Source organism: Orbicella faveolata, unplaced genomic scaffold (assembly GCF_042242905.1).
Source record: "Orbicella faveolata isolate gen_17 unplaced genomic scaffold, um_ofav_v1 contig_1, whole genome shotgun sequence".
Lineage (NCBI taxonomy): Eukaryota > Metazoa > Cnidaria > Anthozoa > Scleractinia > Merulinidae > Orbicella > Orbicella faveolata.
The window spans coordinates 2,006,225-2,027,093 of NW_028301536.1; the positions used below are offsets into that span (position 1 = coordinate 2,006,225).

The 20,869-nt window shown below is 39.4% G+C and overlaps 1 protein-coding gene across 1 annotated transcript; it reads right to left on the reverse strand.

Moving 5' to 3' along the window:
- Positions 1 to 7,773: 7,773 nt before the first annotated feature.
- On the reverse strand, positions 7,774 to 16,253 carry LOC149117684 (dehydrogenase/reductase SDR family member 7-like). Its single transcript, XM_089284442.1, has 7 exons — positions 15,957 to 16,253; positions 14,244 to 14,368; positions 13,404 to 13,596; positions 12,741 to 12,787; positions 12,268 to 12,387; positions 9,476 to 9,645; positions 7,774 to 8,169 (listed from the first exon to the last, which is right to left on the reverse strand). Exons 1-7 carry the CDS (start codon positions 16,225 to 16,227, stop codon positions 8,082 to 8,084), a joined length of 1,014 nt encoding a protein of 337 aa, XP_089140568.1. The 5' UTR covers positions 16,228 to 16,253; the 3' UTR covers positions 7,774 to 8,081.
- Positions 16,254 to 20,869: the final 4,616 nt, after the last annotated feature.

Here is a 20,869-nt window from a genome sequence, read left to right on the forward strand (position 1 = left end):
CTAACACGACGGTACGCCTCAAACATGGTATGATAGATTTGTCTGTAAATTGTTCGCCGTAATGGCTTCTTTACACTCAGCACTTTGTTACTGAGCAAAACTAAGCTTTCTCTGCATTACTCGATGGCTTTTAAGGCACGACTAGTGTTGAGAAGGAAATTTGCAACAACTATGGCTAAAAAAATAGCATGTAAAATTTCTTCTGCGTAGTTCATGACGCTTTCCGAAGTAGGTCTTGTAACTGAAAAATAAATCACATAAGGCTGAGTGTAGAATTTTTGCCGTATTACGTAATAAGCTTTTTCAGGAGCCATAATAAGGGACGGAGAAGTCTTGGGATCCGCGCTCACCTATGATATGGGACAATTTTTCTATTTTTAGAACAAATTGCGCCATCCTGACGTCATATATCCGCGCGGATCCACGCACATGTCGGGGGCTGTCGCGTGGATGTTGTCATGTTGCGTGATAAAATGGTGAGAGTTGCGAGATTCTCTTGCAGATTTTTCACAGCGATGGCAGGGAATAAGGCAGGGAATAAGAACCAGGGCTGTTATATGTAGTTTGATGCTCTGAGCTTATAGAAAAGGTGAGTTTTTCAGGGTCGAAAACAAGTCTCAATTTCGCGCTGTGAATGGATAATATCTGCTCGCGCTAGTTGTACGAGTAAGATTTTGCGTTTGTTCTGTAAAGAAACGTTATGCAAAAGAACTCTTTACCCTGGTATCGAGTTAATTTGTTCGTTTCCCAAACAATGCTTAATCATAACCAAACCCTGTTTTTGATAGTCTGACGCGTACGTTAAGTAGCTCATTTGCATAGTGCAGCGCGAGCACTTTCAAATCCGAGTCGGTGTTTTCAATTGTCAACAAATCTTGACAAAGATTTCTTTCGTTATCTTTTGTGCTGAGATGCTGCAACAGTTTTTACCAACGCCAAAAGGCTACTAACCTCATGTATGTTTCTTTAACATAGTAAAATTTTACACTGCGAAAATAAAATAGACAAGGAGTTTTAAAACTCAACCAACGAAATCGAAATCGTTATTCGAGTTGATTAAAGAACTCGTCATCGTAACTTTGCTGATTATTTCTGCTGTATTCACATATTTTCAGCTAAGCTTTTAATATGTTCTCAAACATTTATCAACCTTAAACATATTTAAGAACAAGAGATATTATATGAGTTCGATGTATGTTTTCAATTTCACACGAAAGTGCAGAAGTCCAATTTGTCATGTTTTATTGACTGTATAAAACACGCATCGGCGGGCGCTCTTCTTCATCGACAACAGACAATTTATTGGATTTTTACACAAACAAAACTGAGCAGCATCTACAGACATAAACTTTATTGCCACTTATTGGCCCTTGATAAAATATCAAGCGTTGCTTACAATTCAGGCGAAACTCAAACTGGCAAGAGGAGGGAAACTCTGAAGTCCTGAAACGCTGCTATATCCAAATATATCCAACTAATGTTTTGCTGTGTTATGGAAAAGCTGTTAATCTTCAACATATGTGAAACTTAGAGCGGAGTAATGTGGAGGTCTTGTAAAAGAAGCAGCGGAACACAACTTGGTCAGTGATATAAAGCTGGACATAACTAAATTAAACACTGTCTTACTTCACTCAAACTGGAGCAGCTTACGACGAAAATACTGAAGCAAAATTCCAACAGACATGAACGTATTGATTTGTGGGCCAAAAGCATTAAACATTTCTGGAATTTTGGACGCCATTTCCCCGCGCTACATCCGCAAAAATCCTGGCAGCATGTATGCGCGTGTGACGCACATGATGGCGCAATTTGTCCTAAAAATAGAAAAATCGTCCCGTATCATAGGGACAGCCCCAATACTAGAAATGGCGCGGGCTTACGGTCTCCGTCCCCGATTATGGCTCCTGGTCTTGTGTTATTACGAGGAAGGGTAGGGACTCAAAAAAGCCAAGTTTGAGCAAATTAGTATTCTGAACCTGTGCATTATATCTTTAGGTCTGATCGACTAAATAAATGAATGGTAAAATAGTGCTTGCTGTAAAAGGGCCGAATTCATTTCGGGTGTACCATTGCAAGTTCAATTTCTCAATTTTGTACTTGACATTTCCGAATCACTCAATCTATAAAATATTGGAATGTACAAATCACCTTTGGAAACTTTTCATGAGTAAATTCATTCAGGTCCATTTGTGAATAAGCTTCTCAAACAGAGAGTTGAAGAATGACGTTTACGGTGAACGACAAATGAAAAACTTGCGTCTTAACTTATTTTCTTTCTTTACCTATAATCCTTAAATCGATCTAACACAAAAAGAGACAAACAAATGTTTCTAGTCACCGCAAATACTGATATTCTCTCAATATTTTTCCTACTTAGTGCAACTCGTGAAAATTATAAAATTAAGGCTTACAATACAAGACAGGTTGTGCTCACCTCACCAATCAGTTGAAATAAAAGCCGGAAGAACAACTTATATTCCTTGCATGGAGAGATCTTTATTGTCAGGTTTGTTTTATATTGTTCGCTTTGGAAAGTAAAACACCGGATACCCATAAATAATTCATAAAATCAGACCTTGCACGAGGAAATTAGAAAACGAAATTTCCAAGTGTCATTTTTTACACTTTCCAAAAAAAAAAAAAAAAACTGAAATTATGAAACGCTTGTTTTTAACCTATCTACATGTGTCATTTTGGATTTATTGTGAAATGGGCACACATGATCTTCCATCCTAAATTGTTTACATAAAAGGCATTAGTTAGGGGCTCATAGATTACTGAAGTTATTCTGCTAGCTCTAGGTTAACATCAAGTCAAGCTTATATGTTTTGCGTAACCATTACTTTTAAAAACGTTTTAAAACTTTTACTCTAATTACATTTACAGGCGCAAAAAATCTTTTCAAACGTATTTTAGTTACATTTGCTCGAAAATATGATATAAACTCCAACTAGAACCTGTCACCTTGCAAAAAGCATTTCATTTTTTTTGTAAAAAAATGATCCAAGTATTTTAGCATATTCAAAGAAGACAGATTGTCATATGACGTAAATATGACGTGAGGATGTAGACAACCCAACCAGAACTTGAGTTTTCTTTTCGCATACTCTTTCGATTGAGAAGCGTAAAAAGACACGAGAACTAAAATAGTGACGCGAACTCAAAGGGGGAGGAGTAGGGAGAGGAGGAGGGCAAGGGGGAGGGGGTTAGACGCGCGTCTAAGCGTTGAACTCGACTCACAGGACTCCCGTTCGGAATCATACTGGCGGAGCAATCCATGCTTAAAGTGATCCTTGTTGGTTTAAGCACCAACAAAACGATCAGGCAATGAAAACAGATTGTTTCGACAAAGACCCACTTTCTCAAAAACATTAAATTAAAAGGAATGTATTTTCAACAAATCGTACCTTTCCGGCATGTTTCGACGGCATTTCAGGCGGTTTGGTCGAGCCATGGTTTCTATTCTGGCGAGATGCAGTCCAGTTAAAATACCCACTGAGACGAAATGAGTCTGATATGCCGCCGAAGCGCAGCAAAAAAGGTACAATTAGGTATTTAGAGAACACAAATTCCGTCATCCAGCGATATATCATATCAGTGATTTAATATTGCAAGTTATCATGCCCAGAGGGTATCAATGGGGTGGTGGCTTTTGCTGCTAACGTTCAATTTTTTTTTTTACGGGTTAGCAGAACTCTTAACTAGAAATTTATTACCATTGTTTTAAAAAGTTATAAATTAACTTTCAGTGTTTAAAATGGTTAATTTGATTACTATAAAACATATTTAAGGTCTTAGTACCATTCCAGGACGGAGAACGGTATTATTATAAGAATTGTAGACTAATATAGCTTACAAGCCACAAGACAAGGTACAAAATGTCTTGACAAGAGATCTTGAGACTTCCACTTTCGTAGCTGAAATGTTTTCACCGTTAACATTTTCTACGGCTAACGGTTGACTTAACAATTTTTTCGCCTCACGGTTAAATTTTGACTCGTTTTACGGCTAACGGTTATCGCCATGGAGAGCCTCTGCCCAGGACAGTAGACACGGCTTCTGAATTGCGAATCTGGCTACGGTATGATTGTACCTCAAAAATAATGTCGGCCAATTGACTATATTCTCATCACCCGTCTGCTTAAGAGCACACTAATGTTGTTAGGAGAAATCAGATATTGGTCAACTTGACGCGTCTTAAAACAGCACAGTGACATATGATCATGCCTGCAGCCAAGAGCGGATGATCCATGAACCTCTTCCGGGGTGAATTATCCTAAATCTATAGAGTGTGTTAACGCCGCGGACGTCATCAAATTCTCAAATCCAAAACTAAAGAACCCCAAAGGTTTTGTCCTCATCAGGCATAGGAAGTACTAAATTTATATCTGTTTACAACTTTTCAGCTCAATAGCGTCCTTCGGTTGGAAACCAGCGCATTTTGAATTTCGGAGTCATGGCGGTGCGTGACATGAAGCTAAGATCACGTTTGTCGAAAAATATACACTTATCTCGTGATTTTTAGCCATTTTAGGAGTTAAAGTATTAGGAAAAGTGCTTTTGTAGATGTTTTTTTGGTTTGGATCAGATAACCATTTGTCTAGATAGCCAAAGTAAGTTCCAAATGTCTTTCCGGCCGCCATATTGGAGGACTAAGGAGGTCCTCCAGCATGGCGACTCCATACAAGGCACTATAATTTTGTACGGAACATTTCGACGAATATCTCAACTTTGGGACAACGCACACACCTTAAACTCGGAGAACTGTCTTCTTTATTTATCGTCTATAATATCACAATTTCTTGAATTTATCCACTGAATGGCTTTTACTTTTATTTTTTATTGCGTGACAATGCACACACTCTATTGACAGGGAGTGGCTATTGTAAGCACTTAGATGCCTGACTGAGATAACATTGTCGCATCTGTTGGTTTTATTTTCGTGAGGTCGCTGAAACTGAAACAATATGCGAAAAAAATCTGGTTGCCACGACATATGAGGTCACGAAAATGTGACGACGTAATATGACACAAGCGTAACGCGCACCGAAACTGAAAATAGATTTCAAAAATTTTGCACTGGGAAGTGCGAATCGTTCTCTTAAACCGCCATGACTTGTTGCAGCAAAAAACGTAACACAAATTAAAGCTTCCTTTTTAAACAAAGCGCGGGATGATGTTTTTTTCGTACAAGCCTTTGCCTTTACATTTGAATAGATTTTCATGCACAAGGATACGATTGTTCCAAGCTTGAAGAAGAGTTCATTGGTCACCTGTATTCGTGGTTTCATTCCGACACCGTCAGGAATACAGAAAGATATACGGCCTGATTCTTTACCAATAGCAAGAAATATCTAAAAAGGCCACAAAAATAGACATCAACACCTTAAAAGCGCTATACCTTACTACTGGATAAAATGTTTGATTAACTTCTGCTGCGCTAACGTTGGTTGTCCCAGTGAATGATACATAAATTAAGTCTTTACTTACTTACTTACTTATCTATAGACTAATGCCCAAATCATACCAAGTTATCAAGTTTAATCAAATCGGGTTTAGGTTTTTCCAATTTTTGGACCACGTATTGAATTCATTTTGAAAAGTCAAATTTCAAACCACCTTGCTTACATATTTTTTTCAACTAGGTTTTAACTTTGTTAATCAATTTGCCGGGTGTGTAGGGTATGAGCAGCCGAACTTAACTTAGTCAACTTAGGTCTTTTTCCAGCGGTGAGAAATAGGAAGCAAGCTAGAATAAATTGTTTACGAAACTGACTTAAATCAAAATAGGCTGCTGACAGTCTGTCTGTTGTTCAGCAGGAATCCTCCGTAGGAAAAAAGATGGCGGCTGGTACATATACCCATAGTTCTTAGCGCACGAAAACCGTAACAACGTTCATAAAAACGTACAGAAACGTTATAAAATCTTCAAACCTAGGCTACTTAATGAACTTAGTACAGGAACAAATATTGTTAAAGTTCTTTGTGCCTTGAAGGCTTTGCTAGGTTCGCAAGGCATTGTGGTAAAATGTACAGCCGCCATCTTTTTTCCTACGGTGGATTATGAGGCGAGACGCTTTAGCCTAGAGGGGAATGGGACGAGCATACCGGCCTTGTCTCGCCCTCTTCCCTACTCGGCCACGGCCATACAACCCTTTTGCGTTTGCGATGGCTGAACACTCGTCTAAGTCACCCTTAGGGAAAAAAAAACCGTCTGCCAGCGGGCCTGAATCAAAATGGGTCTTAAAGATGATTTCCAGTCCGTACTGCGCACTCTCGAGAGTTTGTTTGCATTATTTGTTTCGTCTCATGTAAGACATCACAAAATGTAAACATTTCACAACTACATTCAAAGTTTCAAAACAACCGCCATTATGGATGCGAAGCGGTCGAAGCCTTATACTCCGTTCTTTCTCATATCATTTGAAGAAACAACTTTTTGACCATGTATTGTGCTCTGTTCTTCATTATGTTTCCAACTCGAAAAGATGATGACTGCGTTAACTGGTATCCAATTCTAGACAAATTATCTTGAAGAATTGCAAATAAGATCTCCGTGTTTCTACTGACTCCCCGGGGGTGGGGGGGGGGGGGTACTCCCAGAAAAATTGGGCAGGGGTGTGCGGCCCCCTTCCCAAATCCCTTACCCTATTTATGACCAAAATCTGCGATATTCCCTACCCTATTTATGACCTGACCAAAAATTCGAAACCCTATTTGACCTGACCCTTAAATCAAAACCTTGTTTCAGACCTGCGTTATGATTGGTTCCCTAGTTCAGACCAATGTTAAGTTACCATAAACATAATTTGTGAAGGGCTTTTGTCGTTTTTCTTTTCGATAATGATGAAAAAGTGGCTTCTTCTTAAAAACTTACCCATATGAAGTACCCTGTTTATGACCAAAATGGCTGAAAAACCATACCACTTGGGGCCGCACATACCCTATATAGCCCATATAATGGAGTATCCCCCTCCCCTCCTCCGCTGACGTACCGTCGCAACTGCCAGTCCCTCTCCGCTGATTTGGAGGTAGAACATCGGGTTGTAACCGTCAACAAAAGGAGTAGACATGTGGAAGAATGTAGGGTTAATCAGGGTTTCTATGAGCTCTAAAAAGAGCTCCCGATCAACTCGCTGCGATTCTTGAACGGAACACATTTGATTTACTTCGCAGCGAAGAGACTGTTGGTGAACTTCTTTCGAATGCTTTGTAAATGAAGATGGTTAAGTTAACTGGTCTCAACGCACAAGATACAGTTGCGAAATTTATGCAAGCATAGACGTCGCCAATTACTTTCAATAAAATACTTTTACAACAAAACTCGCTAGACCGTAAAATGTTAGCCTTCGTTTATCCCCTCCACTAACTATGCCGCCATTTCACAGCTATTACTGATTTCATGCTTGCATGAGCCGAAACATTGCCATTGTTCATAGAGGCGGAGCTTAGGGTCATTAATATGCTCGCGCGAGGTTCAAAATGAATCAGTTCAACTCCCAAAGGCTCTTGGGACGGCGAGGAATCAAAGAGAGAAAATGTATGTTCCAGAAATGCTGGATTTGATACTATTTCTAGACATCGGATTTCCTTCATATGTTGCATGAGCCCTTTATAGGTTTTAAGAAAACATATCCATGTGGAACCCAACGAGCTGACATCTTCATTTAGAAGAAATTCGGTCTCAAAGTTATCATACAGCTATTTCCCATACTCAAATTTACCCAGAGTAGGTCAAGTTGAACACAAAATTGATAAAGGTTAACGAGATGGTACCGAGTCAAAAATGGTTGTTATTTTATTATGAAAATCTTTTCTTTAAAAGCCATATGCAACCCTTTCCATATTTTATAGTCGAGCCGTGACAGAATAAAACGCAGGGGAACCTTTGCCTGTTGCGGCCATTTTTCTTTATTGTGTCATGCCATTTCTCGTCTCGGTCTTTCAAATTTAGCGCCATTGCACCCGTAAATATCCCAGATGTGCCACACAATTCTGCGCGATGAGAGTCACATGTAGAAGGGAAAGGGGGCAATACAATGTTACATTTTCACGACTGTTCTACATTCCATTTCCTTAGTCTATGACTCCTTGGTCAGTTCTGCTGCAGATTTCTCTTTATGCTGCAAAATTGTTTTTGTGGCTTCCATAAGGAACATCTTAGTAAGCCTGCAAGTAAAAGACATGACAAAGTGGTTTTGATATTAATGCCACAACGTTAAAATCACGGTACAGTGGTCAAAGCCCGGGGAGTGACTTCGCTGTTGAAGGGGTGGGGATGCTCCTTGTCTCGTTTAGGGATGTAAAATTGCGGATTTTGATTTATTATACAAACACCAATGAAACACCAGGTGAGCTTTCGCGCGAGTACATGATACATTCACAGGTGAAACGATGACCTTTCCAATGGCTACGTAATGAATCGCGCCTTTCATAGTAAAAGCAAAATGGTTTGGTATGTGTATTTTGTTGGTGTTTAAGTAATTAATTGGACATCACATCCCAGCCTAGTGATTTGGACTCTGCCACTGCCGGTCCCAAGCCCAAATGAGACAGGAGGAGGGTTGGGCGTGGGGCTAACAAACCCTCCCCATAAAAAGGTAGCCTGCTACAGAAACAGAAATTACTCAAGCCTCAGCTCTTGGGAGAGAAGGTCCTTAAGAAGACAGATCAATGGTCATTGACCAGTGACCATTTCAATTGAGAATGGTTCACAAGACCACGAAGATGTCACCAGACCACTCAACAGAAAATCAGACTGACCATGTTTGCATTGGAAAGAAATTCAGAAGTCGCTCCAGGACGTGAGAGTAAAATGAGGTGCGGATGTTGCTTCAGACCAGACTTAGCTGTTGCACATCTCAAGCTAAAACTAAAGAAAAACTGGACTGAAGCAGCGCCTCGACGTAATAGCTTTGAAATCGGGCAGCTGAAAGAATGATGCAAAGAAGCTAAAGGAGTTCAGGGTCACAGTTAAAAACAAGTACCAACTTCTCTAGGAACGGATGAAAGATGACGAGGCTGTTGATTGTATTTGGATGGGAGTGAAGGAGTCTTTAGTTTCAACTTGTAGGTAGGTACTTGCCCCCAAGAAACACAAGGATAGGATAGCACATACATACTAACAACTTGTGACAATGTGGAAGGTGAATTGATCAACATGACACGAGCGTGGGACAAAGAAAAAATCCGAGGCCCTGACAAGAATCGAACCCATGAACTCCCGAACAACGGGCGGGAAGCGAGCTATGAGAACTGATGGAGAGCAAGGCCAGTTCATATGTGACAGGCGTCTTGCATACTGCTAGGATCTGCACTTCTGTAGCCATTACGAGTGGTGATAAGTGAATTCACCATCTTTATTTACTTATCACAACTAGTCACTATTTTTTCAAGTGCTTTCAGGAAAGCTTGATCATAACTTATATCACATCACAATTAAACAAACTTGTTACATTAATTAAGCAACACATACCATCTATAGAGGTTTGGGAAGTACTGGTTTAAGTAGGTCATTAGTAGGGCTGGTTCCCTTGAAATCCAAACTTCATCCAAGTTGTTTGCCATGCTCACTACCATTAACTCTGCACAGCGCTCAGTCGACATTAATTGTAAGCCAGATATATCAGGTGGATCCTTAAACTTCTGCAAGGGCAAAAGTCACTGGAAATTTATTTCAAATGGCGATTACACTTCCAGTTACATTACTGAATACCAGTTGCTGATAGCTCTTCATTGTAAACACACAAAGTCGGTTTCTGTCGCGTAGACACGAGTCAGCCCTGTACGTAGTACTCATGTCTAGATGCCTTGGGCATTAGAGTTACATGACACGCTGTTCTCATTTCAATTGGCCAATCAAAGTCTAAGATAACAAGTAGAAATAGAAACTAGGAAAAATGTACCTTGGATTGGCTGCGTTCAGTCTACTCACATCATTACGCCAGCGTGGTTGCCCCGAAGGTGTAGTCGATATCACGCCCAACTAGTATGCAGGGAAACGCAGGTTCGAATCCTGCTCGGGACGAGAAGTTTTTCTTTCATTCCAGAGACATGTGTCTTGCCAGTTATTTACACCTTTCTATTTAAGTCTGAGATATATGGTTGGCATCCCTGACAAGTCATTGTTTGTCTAAAAATTGTCAGTATGATGACAAAATGGCACTTCCCATAAGAGTCAATGTATGTTAAGGTATAACGTACCTTACAGCTATCGAGAGCTAGCCACTGTCCAGTTGGTGATATTTAGGCTAACCTGCCTGCTTTTAAGGCTAACCAAGAAGTGCCATTTCGTCACTTTACCATTTTGTGTTTTCTACACGCCCCAGGACATACAAGGTACTAGGCAACGCTTCGTGTTGGTATACCACGATATTCCACGAGTCACTTTTATTTTGTTGGCACACACAAAAGCCTATAGATGAGTGTGTACACCAAGAAAATAAAACTGACAAGTGGGACATTCCATTTTATATAATAAGTCAAATTATTTGTTGCATTTTGATTAGTTCTCACCTATGATCTATTAGAGGGCAGACGCATTGATGACATCAATATAACAAACATTTTCCCTGTTTTTAAATGGCGGAAAGCTTTCAGAATTTGGATAATATTTTACAAGATTGGGTGAAAGATAACTAAGGTACAAAATGCCTTGCCAAGGCCGTGAGAAGATAAAAAAAACCCGTTTCTTTTTTAGAAAATGACCCAAAAAAATACTCAAGCTGTCCCATCCAGCATTCGAGTGAGACTAAGCCAAACACAAAATTGGTCTTGTAAGAAACCATGATTGATTTGTCTCGAATTTAACAAACCCAATAAAATGAAAATGTTTAGGAAAATACATTCTTTAAAAAATTCAACTTTTTTCAGTCTCAAAATCATTCTTGACACAGATTGATGTCAGGAATGAAACATCAAAACATCACTTCTTAAAATCAGTTAAAGTAAAGTTAACACAATTAACCTTGCTTTCCCACACAAAATGTTCCAGTCCGTTTCAGGGCACAGCAGTCAGGCAAAAAAGTATAGCTCATTAAAGCTCACGGCCAACTGTATCGCAGCTAAAAAGTGTCTCCGACACTATATCAAACTGATTTGAGAATCACCAAACACAGAAGTCACAGAAGACACAAATTTCCACCTTCACTAACGCTCCTTTCATTCAAAACTCTAATTGAATAGCCTCCAATGTTGTTTGCAACCGCAAGTTTTGTACCAAGCATATATTTTCCTCTTGCAATATTCAAGGCAACGTTCGGGTTTTCAGCTCACAGGGCTGCTCTGATGACAAAAACTGACTTGATTTTTCAGGCTTTTTCTATAAGACTTGTAGATTTCGCAGTGAAATTCTGCTTTCCCAGTACATGTAAGTTTTCATTCTAAGAGAAGTGATGCTCTATTCAAGGTTGACTGTGCCAATTGATTTCCCTGAACCAATCACAATTCTTTGCTATGCATAATAATCAATTAGATTACTTCATATTGTGTAGACCATAGATTTTTCCAAATTGCTATTTCTGTGTTACTTTGTCAAAGTGGCCAATTGAGGCCCAGCTTTCGAGTTTATATAAGTTGAGAGATTTTGAATTAAAAAAGCTTTTCCTGTGGTACCTTGTTTCATTATTACATAAAACAAATAGATCATTTCCATGTTGCCATGAATCTGTTCAGTAATAGATCACAGACAACGTCAAAATGTGGTAAGAACATCAGTGACACACTCGGCTATCGCCTTGTGTGCAACATTTTTTTATCACCAGATTTTGATGTCATCTGTGATCAGTATTACTGAGCAGATGCAAGGCAACATGGAATCTATTTGTTAAAGTATACCATGAGAAAGTGTTGCATAACCATTTAATACCACGTCTACTGGTGTAAATGTATATCTATAGCTTTATGTTACTTCATATTATATGTTTTACTAAATTACACTTTTATTTAGTATTTTATCTATTTGATGGATATTTAACTAGTTTTTTTCCTCTCATTTTATTATTATGTTTGTCATGCATTTTATACATGAGCCCCTGGCTCAAATACTGAGGGCAACCTAATCCCATGCACGACATCAATAAATTGATTGATTGATTGATTGATGTCACTATCTGTCATAGAACATACAGTGGCCAACACAAACACTGCAGTGTGTGTGATGGGAGGATTGGGTGTAAAACAATGGCTTTCCTGTATCCTGATTGACCGATCCTTAAAGGGTTACAAGTCTTTATAGATATATCGATCAAAAACACATTGTTTTCTTACTTCATCAATGTTCTCAGTGAAAAAATGAAGAGAGATGTTTGTCTTGACAGGTCCTGGCAGAACAGTCTGTACATGAATGTTGTGCTCTGCCAGCTCCAGCCGTGCAGTATCAAAGTAGCCCTAACAAAATGATAATGGCCATAAGTACCTGATGCATTTTCTGGCCATTAGACTTAGTGTTGTTTCCAAGACAGAGCCATTAGGGAGCACTGGCCAGGGGTTGGAGGGGAAACAGAATTAACTGTTTCCTCATGAAGTTCAATTTAAATGCTGTTGTTTCCTTGGACATTATTATGTGAGAAAAGAAGATAAAACAAGATATAGACAGTCTTAATTTAACAAAAAAAAAATTAAGTAAAAAGGTAATAATGTTGTTGTGCGATTTAGCCATGTGCTGAGATGTGTTAGTAATTTCTACGGGTAGCTTGCAGATGCACTTCGATTAGCAGCATTTGTGTCCTATTAGTACATACCTGCAATGCATGTTTACTGGCACAATAAGTTGCTGAAAAAGGTACGCCTATGAAGAATATTCAATTTTACACATAGTTATCAGTATTACTACAGAATTCACTCACAAAATTATTTCATTATAAAAATCAGCTGCACGTTCAGTTGGTCGGTCGGTTGGTCAGTCGGTCGGTAGGTCGGTCATTCAGTCAGTCAGTCAGTCATCCAGTCATTCATTCATTCATTCAGTCAGTCATTCATTCATTCAGTCCGTCCATCAGTCAAATTGAGTCAGTCAGTCAGTCAGTTAGTCAGTTAGTCAGTCAAATTGAGTCAGTCAGTCAGTCAGACTGCATTAGTCATTCAGTCAGTCAAATTGAGTCAGTCAGTCAGTCAGTCTGTCAGTCAGTCAGTCGGTCAGCCATTCTGCCAGCCAGCCAGCCATTCAGTCAGTCAGTCAGTCAGTCAGTCAGTCAGTCAGTCAGATTGAGTCAGTCAGTCACTCAGTCAGTCACTCAGTCAGTCAGTCAGTCAGTCATCAGGCACTCCTTTCAAGACTTTTCAGTTTTATAAAACAAGGTTAACAATAAATAATTTAAACCCATGCAGTTAATACATATTTTATAAAACCCAAAACTCGTCAAATTTAGTCATTCCAACAAATGAATTAAAATTAATGACATTACATGTTTTTCCAGCGGTACTGCTCACCACCACAATCTGCCCCTCGTGACGTTCAATCATATGCGGGAGGACTGCTTTGGTCAAAGAGATGGGTCCAACAAGGTTTAAATCCAAAAGTGCTCTATCCACCTCTAATGATGTTTTTTCCACCAAAGCTATCTGTGACCTACCAGCATTGTTCACCAGAATGTCAACCTAATACATTGAGAAAACAACTGAACTGGTAGTCCTGCTTCAAATGCCTCATGTTAATCTGCTGTTGTTTTCTTGGGCTTTGTTTTTTTATTTCTATTAAGGTTCAGTGCATGACGATCGATTGTGCAAAATTGGGAATGCACTTGGGCATGAATAAAGAAATAATGACACCGGAATGTTCTAACTACAAAAGTTATACTAAACCAGTCTATTGCACCTGAGTATATGACTGTACCTCATAGAACAAGAAAATCACTTATTTATAAATATTAATATAAATTATAATATCATATTTCATGGCAATATCAAAACATCAAACAAAACTTGTCTCTGTTAAAACTTCATGACATAATTCGTGAGTCTATATAATATAAAAGTCATTATTTTTATTGTAACTGTGCACAGTAAAATTATTGGACAGATTATGAAATACACCTGTACACACAGCTGGTCTATCACAAAACACCTTTTTGTGATGTCATCTGACTACTAATTTAACCCAGGTTCCAGCGGAGTATTGGACCTCTCTCCTTCCAAAACATAATTGTTGTTTTCATTGCAGAATCAGTGTATAATACCAGCAAAATTGCCTTGTTTGACAGTCTGAAACTCTGTCTTTACATTATCAAGAAAAAAACACTGTATACCTTTCCAAAGTGTTTGAGGACATCTTGGGTCAGTTTTTCATGTGTGTCATATTTTAGCAAGTCCAAGGGAAGGACAAGAATATCTTGATCTGTTTTAAACGAGGAATCATGAGCAATGGCAATGGCTGAAATATAAAAATTTACATAAAATTTATTATGAAATGGGCATTAGAAATTAGCCAATAACAGTAAATTATAAAAGAGGGTTTACATGAATTTTTTTTTTACGTGTCAGACATGGCACAAAGAGCCCAAAGTCTAAAAGTTATCATATAAAGGTATCTAGCAAGTGGATTTTAAAACAATGAGATTAACATCAACTCGGGAAATGGTTGCTGGTGAGATTTCATTCTAACTTGTAATATTATTGGTTTTTATTATATGGCTGTGTCTTGCAACGACTGGGAACTATCGAATTCACGAATTTGATTGGCTGAAATCGATATTGACCGCGGCCTAGATTTTCCCATCTAGACCGGCATCTAGACCGCTTTCATTTTGCATTGAAAAAGTAGCAAACTCAAATACAAAAATGTTCACCGTTTTCTTTTATTTTTTCTCAATCATTTATGGAGGTTGCAAAAAGCCTGATGACAAAAAAAAGTAACGAGGACGAGCAAATTTTGGCAGGTTTAAGTTAAGCTCATCTCCGTTTGCAAGCAAAATGTCAGCAAACCAGTTACATTAAACGAATTAAATTTCTCTTCTTTGCCATAAAATAAACATCTTATTAACCAAGCTAAGTCAGTCTGTATGGGAGAATCTTGACCGAGGTCGTGTGTACAGAACTCACTACGTTTGGTCTGTACTCACGACCTCGGTCAAGATTCTCCCATACAGACCCCCTGCTTGGTTAATAAGAGCTAAGTAATAATATTGTAATAATATTGTAATATTATTGGTATAAAGCCGACATGCATCATGCTGTGTAATCTAATGGCAAGACAATTAACTCTCACAGTGCCTCTCTCCACCCAGGTGTATAAATGGGTACCAGCAAACTTAACGCTGGGGGTAATCCAGGGGGGAGTAGAAATACTCCTAGTCACTTCATGCAACAGAAACTGAGATAAGCTGTGGCTTGATGAGCCACTTTGCTCGTATGCAGACTTTATCTTTTACCTTTACCCTTGCAAGGCTGCTCTTCTATGAAAAACTGTGGTGACATAATCAAATCATTCAGGGACCTTGACCCGATGTGTGTGTGTCTGAGTGTGTATGTGGGGGGACTCCCAAATAAAAAGGATGGGGAGTCTCCTCGTACCTTTTTGGGGTTAAAAACGCAGTTTTGGTCCCTCTTAGGATGCTTAGCCTCAAAAGGTCCACAGCGGGAGCTTTTACAGTACCTTTAAGAGTACTGAGCCGGGAAAATGTGGCAGGAGATAATGTGTTATGTAAGAATTTGTACCTCTTTATAGGAGACAAGAAAATTCCGACGAGCACCCCCGTCAGGGAGTTTGCTTGTCGCGAATCAGATGGCAAGCTGTTCCACAGCTCAGCTCTAGACAATAAATCGGGGAGCTATCGTTTGTTTGGGCAGAGATTGCGCCAGAGAGTCCGGGGCTGGGCAAGTGTCCGTCCTCTGGCCGTGGTAAAATTTTCAAAGGCCCGGAGCTTTAAGGCGATCTCAAAAGCTTACCATTAAAATAGTACGACGTACTTAATTTATGCAAACCTATTTTGCCCAAGTTATTTTATCTTAATTCAACCCACCTGCACAATTCTTCTTGACTCTCTCTAATTCTGCCTTCCTTCTCGCAGACAGTACTAATTTGCAGCCATATTTGACTAGTTCATAAGCCAAATATTCACCGATACCGCTCGAAGCGCCAGTAATCCAGACCACTTTCCCGCGCAAGGCAACCGCTGGATCTTGACCGATCCTCTCATAAATCATCAATAAAAAATCACCATCTTGGAATTTGAAAAGTAAGAAACAAACAAGAGGAACAAGAACTGCAGCGATCAGGAAATCTCGGCCCATTACGATGACCTTGCAACTTATGACCACGTCTGTAACAAGACACGTGACCAATCGATGGTAAAACAAAAAAATATTGGAATAGGAATCGGGACCAAGGACTAAGGAACGAAAGAACAGTGAACAGGGAATGGGAAATACGGAGTTTTGGTTTTACCTAAACGTGTTACACCACAAAGAACATATAATCGATAAACCTGCGGAATTTTATCTATTTATTTTTTTGTCATTATTCGAGAACTTTGTGTTTAGAGATTCCCTCAGTTGCTATACATTATTTGGCATGGGAGAGATTTGTCTGATTTTGCCACTTAGTCCCCGTTTAGTCCTTAATAAATTAGTTGAAACTCACTATTCCAAATTCTCAGGGAATAAAAAAATAGCTCGAAATAGCAGGAGGTCGAAATAACCGATAGTAAATGACTGAAGCGCAAATCCAAGGATATGGTTTTAAGTTCGACATAACCGAATTCGATTTAGCGAGGTCCAACTGAAATGCTATATCTTTGCTGCTTGTATTTGGTCTCGATAGAAAATAGATTAGCATGGAAATGGTTGTTTGAGTTGTCTGCGAGAGTAAAAGTAACGTGCAAGGTAAATCTGTGAGCCCAAGAGAAAAATTCTTTTCGCTAACGTATTTTTTCCACATGCGACTTTAATAAGTATCCCTCTGCGCGAACTGCTGAATTTATTTTTTTGCAAAATTAAAGGTGATTAATAGGAAAGATATTTGTTTACAAAAATTGTTTTTGTTATGTAAATGTACAAACCGTTAAACAAAAGAATTCTTTGTTTCACCAACCAATAGTTCTCTGGTTGGCATCTTAATAACAATAGATGACGTCACTGAATCTTTGCTATTCTGTCTCAAATGGTTGGCCGATCGTTTGAGACTATTATTGCAGCATAAAGTGATAAAGATTGGTAGTAATCCATCAGATGATAAGCGAGAGAGTGCTGCAAAGGGTTGTCATGCACCTTGATTAAAACTAAGCAAACATGGACAATAGACGTATTGGGTTAACATGTTTACAGCTTGTTGCCACCCAATTCATACCACGTGATGATTCATTTGGGAGGTTGCAATTGTTCTGTTTGTACATATACTCATGCACTCAGTTGCGCGTGACAAATTGCACAATTAGAACCACACGTGATCTGAATTGGGTGGCAACAAGGATAAACACTTTAACCGAATACGTCTATAGCTTTTTTTTTACATTAAAGCCGAAACATGATTAGAGTAAAGCTGCAACAAGTCGCGGGGACAAGTCCCATCGTGTGAACTGGCCATTTGTGCTTCAAAATCTAGTCGCAGGGGCTAATTTTGGTCCCTGTGACTAGTCCCACGAATTCAAACCAGTTTGAATTTTTGGGACAAGTCCCTGCGACTTGTTCCTCAGAACGCTTCGTGTGAACTGTTCGTGGGACAAGTCCCTGCGACCAGTCCCTTCGTGTAAACTCTTCAGGCGACTAGTTGCAGGGACTAGTGGCAGGGAATAGTCCCCTCGTGTGTGCCGACAAATATTCTGCTTTCTATTCATCGCCGATAACTGCCGTCGTATTTCTTCATCGGTCCATATTTCAACTAGACATTTGGCCTCATAATAGCCCCAATTTTGGTTCTTTAGGGCAGTCGCCTCCTCTCCGCATCCATCCGCCATTTTGAACGTGTTTGGTCTGATCATAATTGAAGGTTGTTTTAATCATGCTCAGAATAATCATGTTTCATTCGCGCAATGCACTGTCTGATGTGAACACTTTTCATAACGAAACACGTTTCATTCGTGATCAGACTGATCATGTTTTCGGCCTAGTGAAAACACAGTTTAGCTCTTCTAATAAAAGTCTGGACACCCCATCTACTTGTACAGGGGCGGATCCAGGAATTTCTGAAAGGGGAGGGGGGGGGGGGGGGGTTGTACACCTTTAAACTTTCGACGCCATCGGCGAGGATAACGAATGCTGCAGGTGAGAGCTTCCAAGGGGCTCCGAGGTCATCCCATTTTTTTTTCCGATTTTGTCTTCTAAAACGCGATTTCCAATGTTCCTGACACTTGAAAAGCGTTCGTGAAAGCATGATATAAAATCTGGAGTTTACCTTACTTCTCAACCAGAAAAACACAACTAATAATTCAGTCGTGAAATGTACCTTATCTTCAGTTCCTAAAGCCTGGTTCACACTAGCGACAACGACATCGTCACTAACGACAAAAAAGGGACGTTAATTCGACGTAAAAAGGACATTATATTTGTAGTGTGAACATGTAGACATAACTAGAATGACATATTAGCAACATGACAGCATGAACATAACGACATAAAGATCAAACTGATCTTTTCCTTATGTCTTTATGTCGATGTCGTTATGTCGCTAATGAGAACCGGGCTTAACTTGACAATCAGTCACTTGGTGGAAGTGAAACAACTTCAATTCGTATACAACAATTTTATTCTATAACTTTTATGAAAAGTCGAAGAAATAAAAATTAAGCATTAAGAAATGTTTAAACTGGAGAGCGAAACAATCTAATTATTTTAGTGCAAATCTACTAGTAGTTTGCTTTATCAAGTCCTCTTCACAGACACTTTTCTTGGCAACTTGCACGGCTCCGTAGAAGATCACAATTATGTGAGATGAACTTGTAATTATATTATTACACGTGAAGTAACTTTTGGTTGGTCTAGAGAACGCCTCGGGTGTAGGTGAAACACGTAAACAGGTATTTGAAATTGTTTATTGGAAGCAGATTATGAATCGAGAACATATGCATTTAAAAAAACGTTTGTAACTTCACTTGGAGGAAAACAACTTCCACAGTACAGCAAAGTTAACGTAATTTGGAAATATATAATTTTAACCTACACTGACAAAGATAATAGGAGCAAAACGGTATATACTTCTTTTATACCCTAAAGTTTACCTTCCGGTGCTTTTAAATGAATAAACAATTGAGATTAGCGCTCACCGGCGTGGGAGGGGGGGAGGGGGGGGGGAGGGGGTACTCCCACATAAAACGGACGGAGGCGCCCGTCCGAAATTTTGAAAAGAATACCTAAGAGGTACCAAGATCCTGTTTTGTGGGCGTGGCTTTGAAAATTTTTCTCCCCTAAGAGACACCAATTCTTACATAAAACATTAACTCATGTCAATTTTTTTTGACTCAAAACCCTTAAAGCTACCATAAAAGCTCCCGCTGTGGACCTTTTGAGGCTAAACACCCTAAAGGTCGGATTCACGGTGCAATATTGCCCCCACAGGCTCAACTGCATCGTGTATCCACCCCTGAAATTGTTGCGCGCAATATTGCAGCAGTAGAATTTCGTCCAACTTCTGCCACGTTGCGCGCAACAAATTTCTTCGTGTACCCAAATTTCAGGGTTCAGCCAATCAAATCTCACATTCAAATTTAACCGCTCATCCGAATGTTGCCCGTCGTACGTTCCACATAAATTCAAGTCAAGTTTACGGGTCGTCAAAAAAGAAAGCGATGGCTTGGTCAGCCGCAGAAGAAACTATGCTAATTGACGATTACAGAGGTAAGTAATCTTTTTCCTAAGCCTTACCTGTGGTTCGGAGTCCAAACGTTTTGTTCTGGATATTTTCATTCACTTCTTTTACCAGCTTTTATATTGCTCGCGTGGTGGCAAGGAGTAGTCGTAGCGCGCGGAATTTTGCTCCGTTTATCGATATACAAAGGCAGGAAAGGATTTTGGATTGCGCGATGTAAACATGGTTGGATGAGAGCTTGGTAGCCGCTCATCATATATTGCGCGAAATATTGCAACCGTGTAGCCACGTCGAGTAAGTAATCGTGCGCGCAATATTGCACTGTACATACGGGCCTTAAAGAGGTACCAAAACCGCTGTTTTGAATTGACCCCTGAAAGATACGACGAGCACCCCCGTCCTTTTTATATGGGATTGCCTTATCATCCTCAACACAGATTGTGTCGGGAACTACACTGGAATTTCGTTTTGCCGCATGTGATTGCGACAGATGGTAGTCGTTTGTTATTGTTCTGTCTGAAAGGGAAAAAAATGTATGTATTAATCGCGGTGTGTACTGAAAAGATAAAGATCGATAACGGGAGAATTTTATTTTATAGGATGGCTTATCACGAGTGAGGCATAATTGTCATAATAAAACATTAAAAATGTGAGAGAGCATGTGAATACTGTGTCGCCAAGTAGAATTAGGCTATAGCGGTGGAAATTCAGTGATGTCTATCAGCTGCTAGCGTGATGGCGCGATAGTAGAAACGATGACAGTAAGGGAAATTGTCTTATCAACAACGGAAATACCAGGGAATTAGTAAGCAAGTGGTAAATGATTCGTGATTTCACAGGTCGATTTCAAAGGTACGTGGGTGACCTCATATAAAATAGATCTAAAAGAAAATTTGAGACAGTGTACTCTTAACTCGTTCTATCCATTATTTTTAAAATACAGATATTTATATATTCGTCTTTGCATTTGGCTGACTGTTGGTTCAAATTGTCGCAATATACCACTCCTGTCAATGTTTCAGGGCCATTTTCGTGTCACCTTTTCCACCCTCCCCGGCCCTCCCCTACACCCTCCCCTTCCCCCATAGATGAAGAAAATACCTACCCACCCCTCCCTAAGAGTTAATTTTTGAT

Excerpts from the sequence above, each read along its gene's own strand:
- LOC149117684 (XM_089284442.1), bottom strand. The coding sequence starts at position 16,227 with ATGGGCCGAGATTTCCTGATCGCTGCAGTTCTTGTTCCTCTTGTTTGT. Across the intron at positions 14,369-15,956 it reads AGTCAAGAAGAATTGTGCAG|CCATTGCCATTGCTCATGAT; the intron begins GTGGGTTGAATT and ends TTTATATTTCAG. Across the intron at positions 13,597-14,243 it reads TCCTCAAACACTTTGGAAAG|GTTGACATTCTGGTGAACAA; the intron begins GTATACAGTGTT and ends TCAATGTATTAG.